At 47.6% G+C, this 21,831-nt stretch overlaps 1 protein-coding gene across 9 annotated transcripts in view; it reads right to left on the bottom strand.

Annotated features, from left to right (window-relative positions):
* Nucleotides 1-612: 612 nt before the first annotated feature.
* KIF2A (kinesin family member 2A) overlaps nt 613-21,831 on the bottom strand; it is a 321,884-nt gene continuing 300,665 nt past the window's right edge. For all 9 annotated transcript variants that reach the window (XM_063962958.1, XM_063962975.1, XM_063962950.1 and 6 more), the window contains 4 exons: nt 20,467-20,617; nt 19,872-19,973; nt 19,306-19,441; nt 613-1,308 (listed from right to left, as the gene is read on the bottom strand). In XM_063962958.1, the coding sequence (XP_063819028.1) occupies nt 1,223-1,308; nt 19,306-19,441; nt 19,872-19,973; nt 20,467-20,617 (475 nt within the window). In that variant the 3' untranslated portion in view covers nt 613-1,222. The remainder of the gene's footprint in view (nt 1,309-19,305; nt 19,442-19,871; nt 19,974-20,466; nt 20,618-21,831) is intronic.

Genomic DNA, 21,831 nt, shown 5'->3' with positions numbered 1-21,831 from the left:
ACCTTTAGTGGTGCTACCACTGATAGAATATGTCCCTGAATACAGAGGGTGGGGACTCTAATGTTACATTATAGAAGAGCCAACTCATCATTCAGCTGTACATAGCTCTATAACAGAGTCTACCTGCAAGGTTGTACAGGAAACTAGCATAATTGTAATTACTCTTGCTCTTTCTGCTTTAGTTATAGATGGGAGGAAATTATCCTTTCTTTGCAATATGCAGGGGCTTGATCAAAAAAGGTGAGAATGTCCACCTGCAGTGAATACAGCCATCTTGTGGATGAACCAATATGTATGAGAATGTGGTCTGTGTTCACCGACAACCAGCCACAGGGCAATATTCATGAGTAGCCGATTGCAATTGGTAGGTTTGGCTGCAACCTCCCATGACTATTGGTTCAACCACAAGATCACCGATTCGCCTGTGTGCAAATGACTGCTACACTGGTTATTTACAGGAACACAGCCCATACTGGTATTCTATTGTTTATCAGCTATTTGCAATTTGGGAGCCACATGTTACTTATTCCTTTAATTTATAGAGTGTAATTACTGTTTTTTAATATGGCACTTCCTACAACAAAGAAATAAAAAAAAAAATGGTATACAGTGTTATTTTACATTGACAAACAAAGAATATTTTTATTTTATTAAGTTAAGGCTGCGCATAATTAAAAAGGGTGTATGATCAATAAAGACACACGGGGGTGTGCACAGCTCACCCCTGTAACATTTGTACCTGTACAATTACAGATGGATAGGCAGTCATGCATGGAACTTAAAATCAGAATGTCTCATCTTGCAGCAAAAACGGAATCTTGTATTAAAAATAGAAAAAATGGCGTATACCTTCCAGTACACAGTTTTAAACTTATTTATTTAAAAAATAAAATAAAAAACAAGAAAAAGGGAAAAAAATTAGAAAAACAGACGTTTGGAAAATAAGACATGATTGAATGAAGTAATTTGGACAAAGTGCCTCGCAGTCCCTACCGATAAGTTTGTGCCGTTCGGATGTGAAGCTTGTCTCATCGTCAGTGTAGTGGTTAGCCCAAAACAGTTATCCATTCAAGTGAAAGAGGAGGACATCTCCACTGACATTATAAAAGTTTACTCAAAGTTTCAAGTAATTGGGTTCTTACGGCCACAGTTTAATAATAATAATAATTCTATTTTACAGTAGAAAGTTCTTTTTAAAGTGATCCTTCATCGACGCCTTCCTTTAAAAAGCTCGAGGCCTCTTGGGATTTATTTGTTTGCTGGCCTGCTCCTCCTCTTGTAAAGCAGATCGGAACGACTTCACTTTATCTTAAATGTAAAAGACAAAACACATTAAAAAGGGGATCCGGTCTGCAGATCGACACTGTCTAGGTTGACAATGTTTAGGTCGACCACTATAGGTCGACAGTCACTAGGTCGACAGGGTTTCCAGGTCGACATGAGTTTTTTTTTTTTTTAATTTTTCAACTTTTTCATACTTAACGATCCACGTGGAGTACAATTGGAACGGTAATCTGCCTTGCCCGAGCCATGCGAGGGGACACGGTGCACTAATTGGGGTTCCCAGTCATTCTACGAAGAAAACGACACAAAAAACAACAACCTCCTGTCGACCTTTTGACCTGTCGACCTATAGTTGTCGACCTAGACACTGTCGATCTAATGATCCACACCCCATTAAAAGACAGTACATAGAATAGGATGTACACGTGCATTTACCATATAGTTATAAACAGCATACTCTATATTCGGACTAGTCAGCAGGAAGAAAAACAGAAATGGATAACATTTTCAAAACTGTTCCAGAAAACTATTACTGAAGGCCCGTTGTTGTGTGGCAGAGAGCAAAAAAATGGGCCCTTTTCACTGGGCCAGTAAGTTAAAAGGGAAGTAAACATTTGCTCATTAATAGTTCCCCACTCCTATTGGGGTACCACAGAGAGTGCTTGTTACTACTAAACAAATACATTACCAAGCAGAGAAAGAATGATCTAATAGAAATATATTATAAGGGAGAGCAAAAGCAGAAGATGGACACTATTGTCCTTCGTGTACTCATGTTTTCTAATCACATACACACACACACACACACACACACACTATGAAGCCAGAAGTGCTCCAGCTGCAGAATCCCAATCACTTTGACCGCCCATCTGTGTTTAGAAACTAAACAATGATCCTGTGACATGGCAATGTGTAATCACCTTGTTGACAACAACCATCTTTCATTCGTTTTAAGGAAAATAAGAATTTACTCACCGGTAATTCTATTTCTCGTAGTCCGTAGTGGATGCTGGGAACTCCGTAAGGACCATGGGGAATAGCGGGCTCCGAAGGAGGCTGGGCACTCTAGAAAGATCTTAGACTACCTGGTGTGCACTGGCTCCTCCCACTATGACCCTCCTCCAAGCCTCAGTTAGGTACTGTGCCCGGACGAGCGTACACAATAAGGAAGGATTTTGAATCCCGGGTAAGACTCATACCAGCCACACCAATCACACCGTACAACTCGTGATATGAAACACAGTTAACAGTATGAAACAATAGAGCCTCTCAACAGATGGCTCAACAATAACCCGATTTAGTTAACAATAACTATGTACAAGTATTGCAGATAAACCGCACTTGGGATGGGCGCCCAGCATCCACTACGGACTACGAGAAATAGAATTACCGGTGAGTAAATTCTTATTTTCTCTGACGTCCTAGTGGATGCTGGGAACTCCGTAAGGACCATGGGGATTATACCAAAGCTCCCAAACGGGCGGGAGAGTGCGGATGACTCTGCAGCACCGAATGAGAGAACTCCAGGTCCTCCTCAGCCAGGGTATCAAATTTATAGAATTTTGCAAACGTGTTTGCCCCTGACCAAGTAGCAGCTCGGCAAAGTTGTAAAGCCGAGACCCCTCGGGCAGCCGCCCAAGATGAGCCCACCTTCCTTGTGGAATGGGCATTGACAGATTTTGGCTGTGGCAGGCCTGCCACAGTATGTGCAAGCTGAATTGTACCACAAATCCAACGAGCAATAGTCTGCTTAGAAGCAGGAGCACCCAGTTTGTTGGGTGCATACAGGATAAACAGCGAGTCAGATTTTCTGACTCCAGCCGTCCTGGAAACATATATTTTCAGGGCCCTGACAACGTCTAGCAACTTGGAGTCCTCCAAATCCTTAGTAGCCGCAGGCACAACAATAGGCTGGTTCAGGTGAAACGCTGACACCACCTTAGGGAGAAACTGGGGACGAGTCCTCAATTCTGCCCTATCCATATGGAAAATCAGATAAGGGCTTTTACATGATAAAGCCGCCAACTCTGACACTCGCCTGGCTGAAGCCAAGGCCAATAACATGACCACTTTCCACGTGAGATATTTCAGATCCACGGTTTTTAGTGGCTCAAACCAATGTGATTTTAAGAAACTCAACATCACGTTGAGATCCCAAGGTGCCACAGGAGGCACAAATGGGGGCTGAATATGCAGCACTCCTTTCACAAATGTCTGAACTTCAGGTACTGAAGCTAGTTCTTTTTGAAAGAAAATTGACAGAGCCGAGATCTGTACCTTAATGGAGCCCAGTTTTAGGCCCATATTCACTCCTGCTTGCAGGAAATGCAGAAATCGACCTAGTTGAAATTCCTCCGTTGGGGCCTTTTCGGCCTCACACCATGCAACATACCTCCGCCATATGCGGTGATAATGAGTTGCTGTGACCTCTTTCCTGGCTTTAATAAGCGTAGGAATGACTTCCTCCGGAATGCCCTTTTCCTTCAGGATCCGGCGTTCAACCGCCATGCCGTCAAACGCAGCCGCGGTAAGTCTTGGAACAGACAGGGGCCCTGCTGCAGCAGGTCCTGTCTGAGCGGCAGAGACCACGGGTCCTCTGAGATCATCTCTTGAAGTTCCGGGTACCACGCTCTTCTCGGCCAATCCGGAACCACGAGAATTGTGTTTACTCCTCGCTTTCTTATTATTCTCAATACCTTTGGTATGAGAGGTAGAGGAGGGAACACAAACTGACCGGTACACCCACTGTGTCACTAGAGCGTCCACAGCTATCGCCTGAGGGTCTCTTGACCTGGCGCAATACCTCTCTAGTTTTTTGTTTAGGCGGGACGCCATCATGTCCACCTGTGGACGACCCCATTGATTTACAATCATTTGGAAGACTTCTGGATGAAGTCCCCACTCTCCCGGGTGGAGGTCGTGCCTGCTGAGAAAGTCTGCTTCCCAGTTGTCCACTCCCGGGATGAACACTGCTGACAGTGCTAGTACATGATTCTCCGCCCAACGGAGAATTTTTGTGGCTTCTGCCATCGCCGTCCTGCTTCTTGTGCCGCCCTGTCGATTCACATGGGCGACTGCCGTGATGTTGTCTGACTGGATCAGCACCGGCTGGTGTAGGAGCAGGGATTTTGCTTGACTTAGGGCATTGTAAATGGCCCTTAGTTCCAGAATATTTATGTGAAGGGCAGTCTCCTGACTTGACCATAGTCCTTGGAAATTTCTTCCCTTTGTGACTGCCCCCCAGCCTCGTAGGCTGGCATCCGTGGTCACGAGGACCCAGTCCTGTATCCCGAATCTGCGGCCCTCCAGAAGATGAGCACTGTGCAGCCACCACAGAAGAGACACCCTGGTTCGTGGAGACAGGGTTATTAAACGATGCATCTGAAGATGCGATCCGGACCACTTGTCCAACAGGTCCCACTGAAAAATTCTGGCATGGAACCTGCCGAATGGAATTGCTTCGTAAGAAGCTACCATCTTTCCCAGGACCCGCGTGCAGTGATGCACCGATACCTGTTTTGGTTTTAGGAGGTCTCTGACTAGAGAAGACAACTCCCTGGCTTTCTCCTCCGGGAGAAACACTTTTTTCTGGGCCGTGTCCAGAATCATTCCCAGGAACATTAGACGTGTCGTGGGGACCAGCTGTGACTTTGGGATATTCAGAATCCAACCGTGCTGGCTCAGCACTTCCTGAGATAGTGCTACTCCCACTAACAACTGTTCCTTGGATCGTGCCTTTATTAGGAGATCGTCCAAGTATGGGATAATTAAAACTCCCCTTTTTCGAAGGAGTATCATCATTTCCGCCATAACCTTGGTAAATACCCTCGGTGCCGTGGAGAGTCCAAACGGCAGCGTCTGGAATTGGTAATGGCAATCCTGTACCACAAATCTGAGGTACTCCTGGTGAGAATTGTAAATGGGGACATGCAGGTAAGCATCCTTGATGTCCAGGGATACCATGTAATCCCCCTCGTCCAGGCTTGCAATAACCGCCCTGAGCGATTCCATCTTGAACTTGAATTTTTTTATGTATGTGTTCAAGGATTTCAAATTTAAAATGGGTCTCACCGAACCGTCCGGTTTCGGCACCACAAATAGTGTGGAATAGTAATAACCTCGGCCTTGTTGAAGTAGGGGTACCTTGATTATCACCTGCTGGGAACACAGCTTGTGAATCGCTGCTAGCACCGCCTCCCTGTCTGAGGGAGCAATCGGCAAGGCGGATTTTAGGAAACGGCGGGGTGGAGTCGCCTCGAATTCCAGCCTGTATCCCTGAGATACTATTTGAAGGATCCAGGGATCCACCTGTGAGCGAGCCCACTGATCGCTGAAATTCCTGAGGCGGGCCCCCACCGTACCTGGCTCCGCCAGTGGAGCCCCACCGTCATGCGGCGGACTTGGAAGAGGAAGCGGGGGAGGACTTTTGTTCCTGGGAAATGCTGTTTGCTGCAGCCTTTTTCCCCTGCCTCTGCCTCTTGACAGAAAATAAGAATTTACTTACCGATAATTCTATTTCTCGTAGTCCGTAGTGGATGCTGGGACTCCGTAAGGACCATGGGGAATAGCGGCTCCGCAGGAGACAGGGCACAAAAGTAAAGCTTTAGGATCAGGTGGTGTGCACTGGCTCCTCCCCCTATGACCCTCCTCCAAGCCTCAGTTAGGATACTGTGCCCGGACGAGCGTACATAATAAGGAAGGATTTTGAATCCCGGGTAAGACTCATACCAGCCACACCAATCACACCATACAACTTGTGATCTGAACCCAGTTAACAGTATGATAAAACGTAGGAGCCTCTGAAAGATGGCTCACAACAATAAACAACCCGATGTTATTGTAACAATAACTATATACAAGTATTGCAGACAATCCGCACTTGGGATGGGCGCCCAGCATCCACTACGGACTACGAGAAATAGAATTATCGGTAAGTAAATTCTTATTTTCTCTGACGTCCTAAGTGGATGCTGGGACTCCGTAAGGACCATGGGGATTATACCAAAGCTCCCAAACGGGCGGGAGAGTGCGGATGACTCTGCAGCACCGAATGAGAGAACTCCAGGTCCTCCTCAGCCAGGGTATCAAATTTGTAGAATTTAGCAAACGTGTTTGCTCCTGACCAAGTAGCTGCTCGGCAAAGTTGTAAAGCCGAGACCCCTCGGGCAGCCGCCCAAGATGAGCCCACTTTCCTTGTGGAATGGGCTTTAACAGATTTTGGCTGTGGCAGGCCTGCCACAGAGTGTGCAAGCTGAATTGTACTACAAATCCAACGAGCAATCGTCTGCTTAGAAGCAGGAGCACCCAGCTTGTTGGGTGCATACAGGATGAACAGCGAGTCAGATTTTCTGACTCCAGCCGTCCTGGAAACATATATTTTCCGGCCTTGACAACGTCTAGCAACTTGGAGTCCTCCAAGTCCCTAGTAGCCGCAGGCACCACAATAGGTTGGTTCAGGTGGACGCTGAAACCACCTTAGGGAGAAACTGAGGACGAGTCCTCAATTCCGTCCTGTCCGAATGGAAAATCAGATAAGGGCTTTTACAGGATAAAGCCGCCAATTCTGACACGCGCCTGGCCCAGGCCAGAGCCAACAGCATGACCACTTTTCCTGTGAGATATTTTAACTCCATAGATTTAAGTGGGTCAAACCAATGTGACTTTTGGGACCCAAAAACTACATTGAGATCCCAAGGTGCCACTGAAGGCACCAAAGGAGACTGTATATGCAGTACCCCTTTTACAAACGTCTGAACTTCAGGGACTGAAGCTAGTTCTTTTTTGGAAGAAAATTGACAGAGCCGAAATTTGAACCTTAATGGACCCCAATTTCAGGCCCATAGACACTCCTGTTTGCAGGAAATGTAGGAATCGTCGAATTTCCTCCGTCGGGCCTTACTGGCCTCGCACCACGCAACATATTTTCGCCAAATGCGGTGATAATGTTTTGCGGTTACATCCTTCCTGGCTTTGATCAGGATAGGGATGACTTCATCCGGAATGCCTTTTTCCTTCAGGATCCGGCGTTCAACCGCCATGCCGTCAAACGCAGCCGCGGTAAGTCTTGGAACAGACAGGGTCCTTGCTGGAGCAGGTCCCTTCTTAGAGGTAGAGGCTACGGATCCTCCGTGAGCATCTCTTGAAGTTCCGGTTACCAAGTCCTTATTGGCCAATCCGGAGCCACGAATATAGTGCTTACTCCTCTCCATCTTATCAATCTCAGTACCTTGGGTATGAGAGGCAGAGGAGGGAACCCATACACTGATTGGTACACCCACGGTGTTACCAGAGCCTTTACAGCTATTGACTGAGGGTCCCTTGACCTGGCGCAATACCTGTCGAGTTTTTCCCAACGGTTTATAATCATGTGGAGGACTTCTGGGTGAAGTTCCCACTCTCCCGGGTGGAGGTCGTGCTGAGGAAATCTGCTTCCCAGTTGTCCACTCCCGGAATGAATACTGCTGACAGTGCTATCACATGGTTTTCCGCCCAGCGAAGAATCCTTGCAGCTTCTGCCATTGCCCTCCTGCTTCTTGTGGCACCCTGTCTGTTTACGTGGGTGACTGCCGTAATGTTGTCCGACTGGATCAACACCGGCTGACCTTGAAGCAGAGGTCTTGCTAAGCTTAGAGCATTGTAAATGGCCCTTAGCTTCAGATATTTATGTGAAGTGATGTCTCCAGGCTTGACCATAAGCCCTGGATATTCCTTCCCTGTGTGACTGCTCCCCAGCCTCGCAGGCTAGCATCCGTGGTCACCAGGACCCAGTCCTGAATGCCGAATCTGCGGCCCTCTAGAAGAAGAGCACTCTGCAACCACCACAGGAGGGATACCCCTGTCCTTGGTGACAGGGTTATCCGCTGATGCATCTGAAGATGCGACCCGGACCATTTTTCCAGTAGGTCCCACTGGAAAGTCCTTGCGTGGAATCTGCCAAATGGGATTGCTTCGTAGGAAGCCACCATTTTTACACAGAACCCTTGTGCACTGATGCACTGAGACTTGGCTCGGTTTTAGGAGGTTCCTGACTAGCTCGGATAACTCCCTGGCTTTCTCCTCCGGGAGAAACACCTTCTTTCTGGACTGTGTCCAGGATCATCCCTAGGAACAGAAGACAAGTCGTCGGAACCAGCTGCGATTTTGGAATATTGAGAATCCAATCGTGCTGCCGCAACACTACCTGAGATAGTGCTACACTGACCTCCAACTGTTCCCTGGATCTTACCCTTATCAGGGAATCGTCCAAGTGAAGAATAACTAAAATTCCCTTCCTTCGAAGGAATATCATCATTTCGGTCCGTACTTTAGTAAAGACCCGGGGTGCCGTGGACCATCCCTACGGCAGCGTCTGAACTGATAGTGACAGTTCTGTACCATAACCTGAGGTACCCTTGGTGAGAAGGGTAAATTTTTTGACATGAAGGTAAGCATCCTTGATGTCCCGAGACATCATGTAGTCCCCTTCTTCCAGGTTCGCAATCACTGCTCTGAGTGACTCAATCTTGAATTTGAACCTCTGTATTCAAAGATTTTAGATTTAGAATCGGTCTCACCGAGCAGTCTGGCTTCGGTACCACAATAGTGTGGAATAATACCCCGTTTCCTTTTGCAGGAGGGGTACCTTGATTATCACCTGCTGTGAATGCAGCTTGTGAATGGCTTCCAAAACTGCCTCCCTGTCAGAGGGAGACGTCGGTAAAACCGACTTTTGGAAACGGCGAGGGGGAGACGTCTCGAATTCCAATTTGTACCCTTGAAATATTACCTGAAGGATCCAGGGGTCTACTTGCGAGTGAGCCCACTGCGCACTGAAATTCATTGAGAACGGGCCCCCACCGTGCCTGAGCTTGTAAAGCCCTAGCATCATACTGAGGGCTTGGCAGAGGCGGGAAAGGGTTTCTGTTCCTGGGAACTGGCTCATCTCGGTAGCCTTTTTCCTCTCCCTCTGTCACGAGCAGAAAAGAGGAACCTTTTGTCCGCTTGCCAACAAAGGACTGCGCCTGATAATACTGTGTCTTATTTTGAGAGGCGACCTGGGGTACAAACGTGGATATCCCAGCTGTTGCCGTGGCCACCAGGTCTGAAAGACCGACCCCAAATGTCCCCTTTTTTAAGGCAATACTTCCAAATGCCGTTTGGAATCCGCCTCACCTGACCACTTTACTGGTAGAATTGGACAACGCACTTATACTTGATGCCAGTCGGCAATATTCCGCTGTGCATCTCGCATATATTTTAAATGCTCTATAGGCAATAATATACTGTCCTTATCTAGGATATCAATATTTCCAGTCAGGGAATCCGACCACGCCAACCCAGCACTGCACATCCAGGCTGAGGCGATTGCTGGTCGCAGTATAACACCAGTATGTGTGTAAATACATTTTAGGATACCCTCTTGCTTTCTATCAGCAGGATCCTTAAGGGCGGCCATCTCAGGAGAGGGTAGAGCCCTTGTTCTTACAAGCGTGTGAGCGCCTTATACCCCTAGGGGGTGTTTCCCAACGCACCCTAACCTCTGGCGGGAAAAGGTATACTGCCAATAACTTTTTAGAAATTATCAATTGTTATCGGGGGAAACCCACGCATCATCATTTTATTTCTCAGATTCAGGAAAACTACAGGTAGTTTTTCCTCACCAAACATAATACCCCTTTTTGGTGGTACTCATATTATCAGAAATGTGTTAACATTTTCCCTTGCCTCAATCATGTAACGTGTGGCCCTATTGGCGTCAGTATCCGTGTCGGCGTCTGTATCTGCCATCTGAGGTAACGGGCGCTTTAGAGCCCCTGACGGCCTATGAGACGTTTGGACAGGCACAAGCTGAGTAGCCGGCTGTCTCATGTCAACCACTGTCTTTTATACAGAGCTGACACTGTCACGTAATTTTCAACAGTACATCCACTCAGGTGTCGACCCCCTAGGGGGTGACATCACTATTACAGACAATCTGCTCCGTCTCCACATCATTTTTCTCCTCATACATGTCGACACAAACGTACCGACACACAGCACACACACAGGGAATGCTCTGATAGAGGACAGGACCCCACTAGCCCTTTGGGGAGACAGAGGGAGAGTTTGCCAGCACACACCAAAGCGCTATAAACTGTATAGGGACAACCTTATAATAAGTGTCTATCCCTTATAGCTGCTTATATATATTTTTAGCCAAATAAGTGCCCCCCCCTCTCTGTTGTACCCTGTTTCTGTAGTGCAGTGCAGGGGAGAGTTTGGGAGCCTTCCTACCAGCGGAGCTGTGTGGGAAAATGGCGCCGTGTGCTGAGGAGATAGGCCCCGCCTCCTTCTCGGCGGGCTCTTCTCCCGCTTTTATCTGGAAAACTGGCAGGGGTTAAATACATCCATATAGCCCAGGGGCTATATGTGATGTATTTTTTGCCATAGGAGGTATTTACATTGCTGCCCAGGGCGCCCCCCCCAGCGCCCTGCACCCTCAGTGACCGCAGTGTGAAGTGTGCTGGGAGCAATGGCGCACAGCTGCAGTGCTGTGCGCTACCTTAATGAAGACAGGAACGTCTTCTGCCGCCGATTTCTGGACCTCTTCACTCTTCAGCATCTGTAAGGGGGCCGGCGGCGCGGCTCCGGGACCCATCCAGGCTGTACCTGTGATCGTCCCTCTGGAGCTAATGTCCAGTAGCCAAGAAGCCCAATCCACTCTGCACGCAGGTGAGTTCGCTTCTTCTCCCCTTAGTCCCTCGATGCAGTGAGCCTGTTGCCAGCAGGTCTCACTGAAAATAAAAAATAAGAATTTACTTACCGATAATTCTATTTCTCGGAGTCCGTAGTGGATGCTGGGGTTCCTGAAAGGACCATGGGGAATAGCGGCTCCGCAGGAGACAGGGCACAAAAGTAAAGCTTTCCGATCAGGTGGTGTGCACTGGCTCCTCCCCCTATGACCCTCCTCCAAGCCAGTTAGGTACTGTGCCCGGACGAGCGTACACAATAAGGGAGGAATTTTGAATCCCGGGTAAGACTCATACCAGCCACACCAATCACACCGTACAACTTGTGATCTAAACCCAGTTAACAGTATGATAACAGCGGAGCCTCTGAAAAGATGGCTCACAACAATAATAACCCGATTTTTGTAACTATGTACAAGTATTGCAGATAATCCGCACTTGGGATGGGCGCCCAGCATCCACTACGGACTCCGAGAAATAGAATTATCGGTAAGTAAATTCTTATTTTCTCTATCGTCCTAGTGGATGCTGGGGTTCCTGAAAGGACCATGGGGATTATACCAAAGCTCCCAAACGGGCGGGAGAGTGCGGATGACTCTGCAGCACCGAATGAGAGAACTCCAGGTCCTCCTTAGCCAGGGTATCAAATTTGTAGAATTTAGCAAACGTGTTTGCCCCTGACCAAGTAGCTGCTCGGCAAAGTTGTAAAGCCGAGACCCCTCGGGCAGCCGCCCAAGATGAGCCCACCTTCCTTGTGGAATGGGCATTTACATATTTTGGCTGTGGCAGGCCTGCCACAGAATGTGCAAGCTGAATTGTATTACACATCCAACTAGCAATAGTCTGCTTAGAAGCAAGAGCACCCAGTTTGTTGGGTGCATACAGGATAACAGCAAGTCAGTTTTCCTGACTCCAGCCGTCCTGGAACATATTTTCAGGGCCCTGACAACATCTAGCAACTTGGAGTCCTCCAAGTCCCTAGTAGGTGCAAGGCACCACAATAAGCTGGTTCAGGTGAAACACTGACACCACCTTAGGGAGAGAACTGGGGACGAGTCCGCAGCTCTGCCCTGTCCGAATGGACAAACAGATATGGGCTTTTTTGAGAAAAAACCACCAATTTGACACTCGCCTGGTCCAGGCCAGGGCCAAGAGCATGGTCACTTTTCATGTGAGATGCTTCAAATCCACAGATTTGACTGGTTTTAAACCAATGTGATTTGAGGAATCCCAGAACTACTTTGAGATCCCACAGTGCCACTGGAGGCACAAAAGGGGGTTGTATATGCAATACTCCCTTGACAAACTTCTGGACTTCAGGAACTGAAGCCAATTCTTTCTGGAAGAAAATCGACAGGGCCGAAATTTGAACCTTAATGGACCCCAATTTGAGGCCCATAGACACTCCTGTTTGCAGGAAATGCAGGAAACGACCGAGTTGAAATTTCTTTGTGGGGCCTTCCTGGCCTCACACCACGCAACATATTTTCGCCACATGTGGTGATAATGTTGTGCGGTCACCTCCTTTCTGGCTTTGACCAGGGTAGGAATGACCTCTTCCGGAATGCCTTTTTCCCTTAGGATCCGGCTTTCCACCGCCATGCCGACAAACGCAGCTGCGGTAAGTCTTGGAACAGACATGGTACTTGCTGAAGCAAGTCCCTTCTTAGCGGCAGAGGCCATAAGACCTCTGTAAGCATCTCTTGAAGTTCCGGGTACCAAGTCCTTCTTGGCCAATCCGGAGCCATGAGTATAGTTCTTACTCCTCTACGTCTTATAATTCTCAGCACCTTAGGTATGAGAAGCAGAGGAGGGAACACATACACCGACTGGTACACCCACGGTGTTACCAGAACGTCCACAGCTATTGCCTGAGGGTCTCTTGACCTGGCGCAATACCTGTCCCGTTTTTTGTTCAGACGGGACGCCATCATGTCCACCTTTGGTATTTCCCAACGGTTTACAATCATGTGGAAAAAACTTCCCGATGAAGTTTCCACTCTCCCGGGTGGAGGTCGTGCCTGCTGAGGAAGTCTGCTTCCCAGTTTCCATTCCCGGGATGAAACACTGCTGACAGTGCTATCACATGATTTTCCGCCCAGCGAAAAGTCCTTGCAGTTTTTGCCATTGCCCTCCTGCTTCTTGTGTCGCCCTGTCTGTTTACGTGGGCGACTGCCGTGATGTTTTTCCCACTGGATCAATACCGGCTGACCTTGAAGCAGAGGTCTTGCTAAGCTTAGAGCATTATAAATTTACCCTTAGCTCCAGTATATTTATGTGGAGAAAAGTCTCCAGACTTGATCACACTCCCTGGAAATTTTTTCCTTGTGTGACTGCTCCCCAGCCTCTCGGGCTGGGCTCCGTGGTCACCAGCATCCAATCCTGAATGCCGAATCTGCGGCCCTCTAGAAGATGAGCACTCTATAACCACCACAGGAGAGACACCCTTGTCCTTGGATATAGGGTTATCCGCTGATGCATCTGAAGATGCGATCCGGACCATTTGTCCAGCAGATCCCACTGAAAAGTTCTTGCGTGAAATCTGCCGAATGGAATTGCTTCGTAGGAAGCCACCATTTTTACCAGGACCCTTGTGCAATGATGCACTGTTTTTAGGAGGTTCCTGACTAGCTCGGATAACTCCCTGGCTTTCTCTTCCGGGAGAAACACCTTTTTCTGGACTGTGTCCAGAATCATCCCTAGGCACAGCAGACGTGTCGTCGGGATCAGCTGCGATTTTGGAATATTTAGAATCCACCCGTGCTGTTGTAGCAGTATCCGAGATAGTGCTACTCCGACCTCCAACTGTTCCCTGGACTATGCCCTTATCAGGAGATCGTCCAAGTAAGGGATAATTAAGACGCCTTTTCTTCGAAGAAGAATCATCATTTCGGCCATTACCTTGGTAAAGACCCGGGGTGCCGTGGACAATCCAAACAGCAGCGTCTGAAACTGATAGTGACAGTTCTGCACCACGAACCTGAGGTACCCTTAGTGAGAAGGGCAAATTTGGGACATAGAGGTAAGCATCCCTGATGTCCCGGGACACTATATAGTCCCCTTCTTCCTGGTTCGTTATCACTGCTCTGAGTGACTCCATCTTGATTTGAACCTTTGTAAGTGTTCAAAAATTTTTTTAGAATAAGTCTCACCTAGCCTTCTGGCTTCAGTACCACAATATAGTGTGGAATAATACCCCTTTTCTTGTAGTAGGAGGGGTAATTTAATTATCACCTGCTGGGAATACAGCTTGTGAATTTTTTCCCATACTGCCTCCTTGTCGGAGGGAGACCTTGGTAAAGCAGACTACAGGAGCCTGCGAAGGGGAAACGTCTCGACATTCCAATCTGTACCCCTGGGATACTACTTGTAGGATCCAGGGGTCCTATACGGTCTCAGCGCCATGCTGAGAACTTGTCAGAAGCGGTGGAACGCTTCTGTTCCTGGGAATGGGCTGCCTGCTGCAGTCTTCTTCCCTTTCCTCTATCCCTGGGCAGATATGATCTTATAGGGACGAAAGGACTGAGGCTGAAAAGACGGTGTCTTTTTCTGCAGAGATGTGACTTAGGGTAAAAACGGCGGATTTTCCAGCAGTTGCCGTGGCCACCAGGTCCGATGGACCGACCCCAAATAACTCCTCTTCCTTTATACGGCAATACACCTTTGTGCCGTTTGGAATCTGCATCACCTGACCACTGTCGTGTCCATAACATCTTCTGGCAGATATGGACATCGCATTTACTCTTGATGCCAGAGTGCAAATATCCCTCTGTGCATCTCGCATATATAGAAATGCATCCTTTAAATGCTCTATAGTCAATAAAATACTGTCCCTGTCAAGGGTATCAATATTTTTAGTCAGGGAATCCGACCAAGCCACCCCAGCTCTGCACATCCAGGCTGAGGCGATCGCTGGTCGCAGTATAACACCAGTATGTGTGTATATACTTTTTATGATATTTTCCAGCCTCCTGTCAGCTGGTCCTTGAGGACGGCCCTATCTATAGACGGTACCGCCACTTGTTTTGATAAGCGTGTGAGCGCCTTATCCACCCTAAGGGGTGTTTCCCAACGCGCCCTAACTTCTGGCGGGAAAGGGTATACCGCCCATAATTTTCTATCGGGGGGAACCCACGCATCATCACACACTTTATTTAATTTATCTGATTCAGGAAAAACTACGGTAGTTTTTTCACATCCCACATAATACCCTCTTTTGTGGTACTTGTAGTATCAGAAATATGAAACACCTCCTTCATTGCCTTTAACGTGTGGCCCTAATAAGGAATACGTTTGTTTATTCACCGTCGACACTGGATTCAGTGTCCCTGTCTGTGTCTGTGTCGACCGACTAAAGTAAACGGGCGTTTTAAAACCCCTGACGGTGTTTTTGAGACGTCTGGACCGGTACTAATTGTTTGTCGGCCGTCTCATGTCGTCAACCGACCTTGCAGCGTGTTGACATTATCACGTAATTCCCTAAATAAGCCATCCATTCCGGTGTCGACTCCCTAGAGAGTGACATCACCATTACAGGCAATTGCTCCGCCTCCTCACCAACATCGTCCTCATACATGTCGACACACACGTACCGACACACAGCACACACACAGGGAATGCTCTGATAGAGGACAGGACCCACTAGCCCTTTGGAGAGACAGAGGGAGAGAGTTTACCAGCACACACCAAAAACGCTATAATTATATAGGGACAACCTTATATAAGTGTTTTCCCTTATAGCATCTTTTTTATATATTTCTAACGCCAAATTAGTGCCCCCCCTCTCTGTTTTAACCCTGTTTCTGTAGTGCAGTGCAGGGGAGAGCCTGGGAGCCTTCCCTCCAGCCTTTCTGTGAGGGAAAATGGCGCTGTGTGCTGAGGAGATAGGCCCCGCCCCTTTTTCGGCGGCCTCGTCTCCCGCTCTTAACGGATTCTGGCAGGGGTTAAATATCTCCATATAGCCTCCGGAGGCTATATGTGAGGTATTTTTAGCCAAAATAGGTATTCATTTGCCTCCCAGGGCGCCCCCCTCCCAGCGCCCTGCACCCTCAGTGACTGCCGTGTGAAGTGTGCTGAGAGGAAAATGGCGCACAGCTGCAGTGCTGTGCGCTACCTTTAGAAGACTGAGGAGTCTTCTGCCGCCGATTCTGGACCTCTTCTTACTTCAGCATCTGCAAGGGGGCCGGCGGCAAGGCTCCGGTGACCATCCAGGCTGTACCTGTGATCGTCCCTCTGGAGCTGATGTCCAGTAGCCAAGAAGCCAATCCATCCTGCACGCAGGTGAGTTCACTTCTTCTCCCCTAAGTCCCTCGTTGCAGTGATCCTGTTGCCAGCAGGACTCACTGTAAAATAAAAAACCTAAGCTAAACTTTTCTAAGCAGCTCTTTAGGAGAGCCACCTAGATTGCACCCTTCTCGGCCGGGCACAAAAATCTAACTGGCTTGGAGGAGGGTCATAGGGGGAGGAGCCAGTGCACACCACCTGATCGGAAAGCTTTACTTTTGTGCCCTGTCTCCTGCGGAGCCGCTATTCCCCATGGTCCTTTCAGGAACCCCAGCATCCACTAGGACGATAGAGAAAACCTATTTAAACTTTACTTCTAAGCAGCTCAGGAGAGCCACCTAGCCTGCACCCTTCTCGTTCGGGCACAAAAATCTAACTGAGGCTTGGAGGAGGGTCATAGGGGGAGGAGCCAGTGCACACCACCTGATCCTAAAGCTTTACTTTTGTGCCCTGTCTCCTGCGGAGCCGCTATTCCCCATGGTCCTTACGGAGTCCCAGCATCCACTTAGGACGTCAGAGAAAAGACCCTCCTTTTCCCCGCTTGTTTTTCTGGGACCGAAAGGACTGAACCTGATAAAATGGCGCCTTCTTAGGCTGTGAGGGGACATGGGGTAAAAATGCTGACTTCCCAGACGTTGCTGTGGAAACTAGGTCGGAGAGACCATCCCCAAATAATTCCTCCCCTTTATAAGGCAAAACTTCCATGTGCCTTTTGGAATCTGCATCTCCAGTCCACTGGCGAGTCCATAAGCATCTCCTAGCAGAGATGGATAATGCACTTACTTTAGATGCCAGCCGGCAGATTTCCCTCTGTGCATCTCTCATGTATAAGACTGAGTCTTTGATATGGTCAATTGTTAGCAGGATCGTGTCTCTGTCTAACGTGTCAATATTTTCTGACAGTTTATCTGACCACGCAGCGGCAGCACTGCACATCCATGCTGACGCAATAGCTGGTCTGAGTATAATGCCTGAGTGTGTATATACAGACTTCAGGATCGCCTCCTGCTTTCTATCAGCAGGTTCCTTAAGGGCGGCCGTATCCTGGGACGGTAGTGCCACCTTTTTAGACAAACGTGTGAGCGCTTTATCCACCCTCGGGGGTGTTTCCCAACGTAACCTATCCTCTGGCGGGAAAGGGAACGCCATTAGTAGCTTCCTAGGAATTACCAATTTCTTATCAGGGGAAGCCCACGCTTCTTCACACACTTAATTTAATTCATCTGACGGGGGAAAAACTACAGGTAGTTTTTTCTCCCCAAACATAATACCCTTTTTTGTGGTACCTGGATGTAAATCAGAAATATTTAACATCTCTTTCATTGCCTCAATCATGCAGTGAATGGCCTTAACGGGCATTAAATTTGACTCATCGTCGTCGACACTGGTGTCAGTATCCGTGTCGACATCTACTTGTGCCACCTGAGATAGCGGGCGTTTCAGAGCCCCTGATGACTTTTGAGACACCTGGACAGGCACGAGCTGAAGACTCGGCTGTCCCACAGTCGGCATGTCGTCAAATTTTTTATGTAAGGAGTCTATACGTGCACTCATTTCCTGCCATAATACCATCCACTCAGGTGTCTGACCCCCAGGGGGTGACATCCCTGCTAAAGGCATCTGCTCCCCCTCCACATCATTATCCTCCTCAAACATGTCGACACAGCCGTACCGACACACTCCACACACACAGGGAATGCTCCAACAGAGGACAGGACCCACAAAAGCCCTTTGGGGGGACAGAGTAAAAGTATGCCAGCACACACCAGAGCGCTATATATATACAGGGACTAACTGAATTATGTCCCTAATAGCTGCTTTTCAATATAATATACTGTATACAGTGCCAATTTTAATGCCCCCCCCCTCTCTTTTCCCTCTTACTGTACTGTAGAATTGCAGGGAAGAGCCAGGGAGCTTCCTTCCAGCCGAGCTGTGAGGGAAAAATGGCGCCAGTGTGCTGAGGAGATAGGCTCCGCCCCTTTTTCGCGGCGTATTCTCCCGCTTTTTATGGGATTCTGGCAGGGGTATTTACCTCATATATAGCCCCAGGGGCTATATATTGAGGTATTTTAGCCAGCCAAGGTGTTTTTATTGCTGCCTCAGGGCGCCCCCCCCAGCGCCCTGCACCCTCAGTGACCGGAGTGTGAAGTGTGTATGAGGAGCAATGGCGCACAGCTGCAGTGCTGTGCGCTACCTTGGTGAAGACAGGATGTCTTCATGCCGCCGATTTTCCGGACCATCTTCTTGCTTCTGGCTCTGTAAGGGGGACGGCGGCGCGGCTCCGGGACCGAACATCAAGGCTGGGCCTGCGGTCGATCCCTCTGGAGCTAATGGTGTCCAGTAGCCTAAGAAGCCCAATCCGGCTGCAAGCAGGCGAGTTCGCTTCTTCTCCCCTTAGTCCCTCGCTGCAGTGAGCCTGTTGCCAGCAGGTCTCACTGAAAAGAACAAATTCTAAGACTATAACTTTCTAAGAGCTCAGGAGAGCCCCTAGTGTGCATCCAACCTCGGCCGGGCACGAAATCTAACTGAGGCTTGGAGGAGGGTCATAGTGGGAGGAGCCAGTGCACACCAGGTAGTCTAAGATCTTTCTAGAGTGCCCAGCCTACTTCGGAGCCCGCTATTCCCCATGGTCCTTACGGAGTTCCCAGCATCCACTAGGACGTCAGAGAAATACATGTTATATCAACGGTCAAAAAGTCGCTATAAGGTATGTTGACTACATGATGTCGACTGGTACTGTTAAATCAACAAGATACACCTGAACATGTCAATGCTACCATAATGTTGCATGCTCACAATGTTCACATCTAACCCGGATGTCGACAGTTTCACTATGTTGACATGTCAACATTTTGTCCATGTTGACATTTTCCAGATGTCAACATTTTAACCATGCCGACATCATATCATGCGGATGTTGACATAGTGAATGAACACAGTTTTATGGTGGTAAAAAAGAATTCTCATGGGTGAGAAGGCTGCATTTGTTCCTCGGTTCCTAATAACTGTAAAGCAGTAATGTACATACCACGTAATTCAGTCAGGATGTCAATTTTCTGATCCAGGATTAATTCAAGCTGTGTAGCGTAGGTGTCCACATCATAGTCCACCTCTTCAGTCATCTCTAATAGAGCTTTCTCATCTTCAAGCCACCTTATAGACTCCTGTGCAGAACAAAACCACTTCAATATTAGACAAGGCCAGCAGTCATACAGTGTAATCTTTATAAAGTATGTCTTAGAAACAAATTGCAAGAATAATAGATTCCAAAGAAAGATGACATCTTAACAGCTGACAAAATACATAATGGCTTATCTAATAAGATACTGTTAATTACAAAAACCAGACGTTTACTAGTAGCTGCTAAACTGCACTCAAACAGAGCCCTATACCTACATAATACAGAAATAAGACACTGACAAGACTATTACTTACAATAGGTGACAGGTTATTCATAACTGTTCCTAACAAATGCTGAGAAGAGTACAAGAATTAGTTCTAATTAAACAAATACAAACAGGATGTCCTATCTATAGCAATGTATTTATTATTATTATTATTATTATTATACAATGATACAAAGAAATGCTTTACCTGAAACACAGCTCTGTGGTCTTCTACTACCTGTTCCTCCATCTCCACCATTTGTGACACTGCTTCATGAAACGTGAAGAGCTGCGGAGAAACTTCTTCCTCCTAAATGCCATATAGAAGGGAGAATGATAAGAGTGCAAACTGTATAGTGAATCCTCTGAATATAGCCGCAAGGGTTGCCCTATCCTTTAACAGTTTCTTTTCCTCCTTTTTACTGGGTTGAAATGCCGGGTTGCTCAACCTGGCTCTTTCACATCGCACCTCCACCCGTGTTGACCCAACAATTTACCGGGTTATTTTGGCGATGTGAAAGGGGTATTACTAAGAGGTAGTGCACACTATGAATGTTTATCACAAACAATCAATGCAGCAATCATGTTAAATGCAAAACACGCTGCTTCCTTCATTTACACTTGGCTGTGTCTTGCCTTCATAATACAAATGACTGTAGTTAGGTCAGACCCGGTCGTTGTACGAGTTACATGCAGAACAAATATATTTTTACTAAGAAACAGTCTTGGCAGAACGTGAAGAGTTATGCACATTACTAACAGCACACAGCAAAACAAGCAGTGTAATATAGGCATCCACCCACATTTTGTTCACATAACAGTTTGAGGTCATCTCTCTGAGGAGAGCTGCCCACTCCCCACAGCGACTCCAAGTCATCAAGCTGATTAGGCGCATGATGCAACATTGGGCGGAGGTCTCCAGCAGCACTGGGATCTACGGTCAGTTCTTTAACTCTGGAAGGAGGAACAGTTACATGTAACCATCAGACCTAATCTTATGCAGAATAACAATAATAAAAAAAAAAATACATACGTCACTAAAACAATGTGAATGTATAATGTCAGCTGTACAGATCTCCTTGTGGCAAAACAAATACAAATTGGAATAATCACATAGAAGTATATTGCTATAAGGCCGGTGAACAGGCAGTATATCCCAGGTCTTTCGATCAGGACATGAAGGATCATTTAAAATAATCTGCTCACATGCCAATCATATACAGAACATCTCTAACACCCCTGCATTTATACAGACTTGGCTTATCTGTAGCTCTACAAATGTTACAGAACTGCAACTCCCAGCACGCTTTGTCAGTTACCATCCGCAGAAAAGCATGAGTGTTTCCTACCATGGTATTACGTAGGAGAAATGGGTCATCCTAACTCTAATGCTGCTTTCAGATCGCAAATGCCGGATCCCACCCGGTAAGAGAAACGTGTCCTTAACGGGTGGGATCCGGCATTTGCGCTCCTTTGCTGGCTTTCCGACCCGGCAATATACCGGGTCGGTTGCCATAGCAGCGGGGGGGCGAAGCAGCAGCGGAGGAGGCGCTGGGAGATGAGCTCATCTCCTGCGCCGCCTCTCCCTATGCTGTGAATGGGAGCCGTGTCGCATCGGAACGGCTCCCATTCACACTGCGCCTGACCCGGTATTCAACCCGGTAATAACCCTTCTTTTTTACCGGGTTGAATTACCGGGTCAGGCGACCCGCTAATTCAGCAAAGGAGCTTTCACATCGCACACTAACCCGTTTCGACACGGCAATATGCCGCGTCGATACCGGGTTATTTGTGCAATGTGAAAGGGGTATTTAGAGAGGTACAGTATATTGGTTTTAAATGATCAGCTCGCCAAGTAAAGCTCCTACTAATTATTAGCATTATTCGTTCCCCTTAAGGCTCTGCAATTGGATGGGGCTTAAACAAATGCAACAAAAGGGATCACAGGACAAAAAGTGTTACTTTCTTTTGCAGGAGAAACCACACAATGAACATTCATGTTGCGGTCCGTATAAGTGTGCACAGATACCTCAAAGATCAATCTCCTGTGTACACCCACGTAAGGGTGTGTACACACGGTGAGATCCTTGCTATGCCCGATTTTCACTTGAGATTTTCCTTGAACTCCCTGGATCCCAGATAGAACAGATTTTGATTAACTTTTCTTG

This window comes from Pseudophryne corroboree, chromosome 1 (assembly GCF_028390025.1).
Source record: "Pseudophryne corroboree isolate aPseCor3 chromosome 1, aPseCor3.hap2, whole genome shotgun sequence".
Lineage (NCBI taxonomy): Eukaryota > Metazoa > Chordata > Amphibia > Anura > Myobatrachidae > Pseudophryne > Pseudophryne corroboree.
The sequence above is the reverse complement of the archived record's forward strand: the minus strand, read 5'-3'. Positions and strand labels throughout refer to the sequence as shown.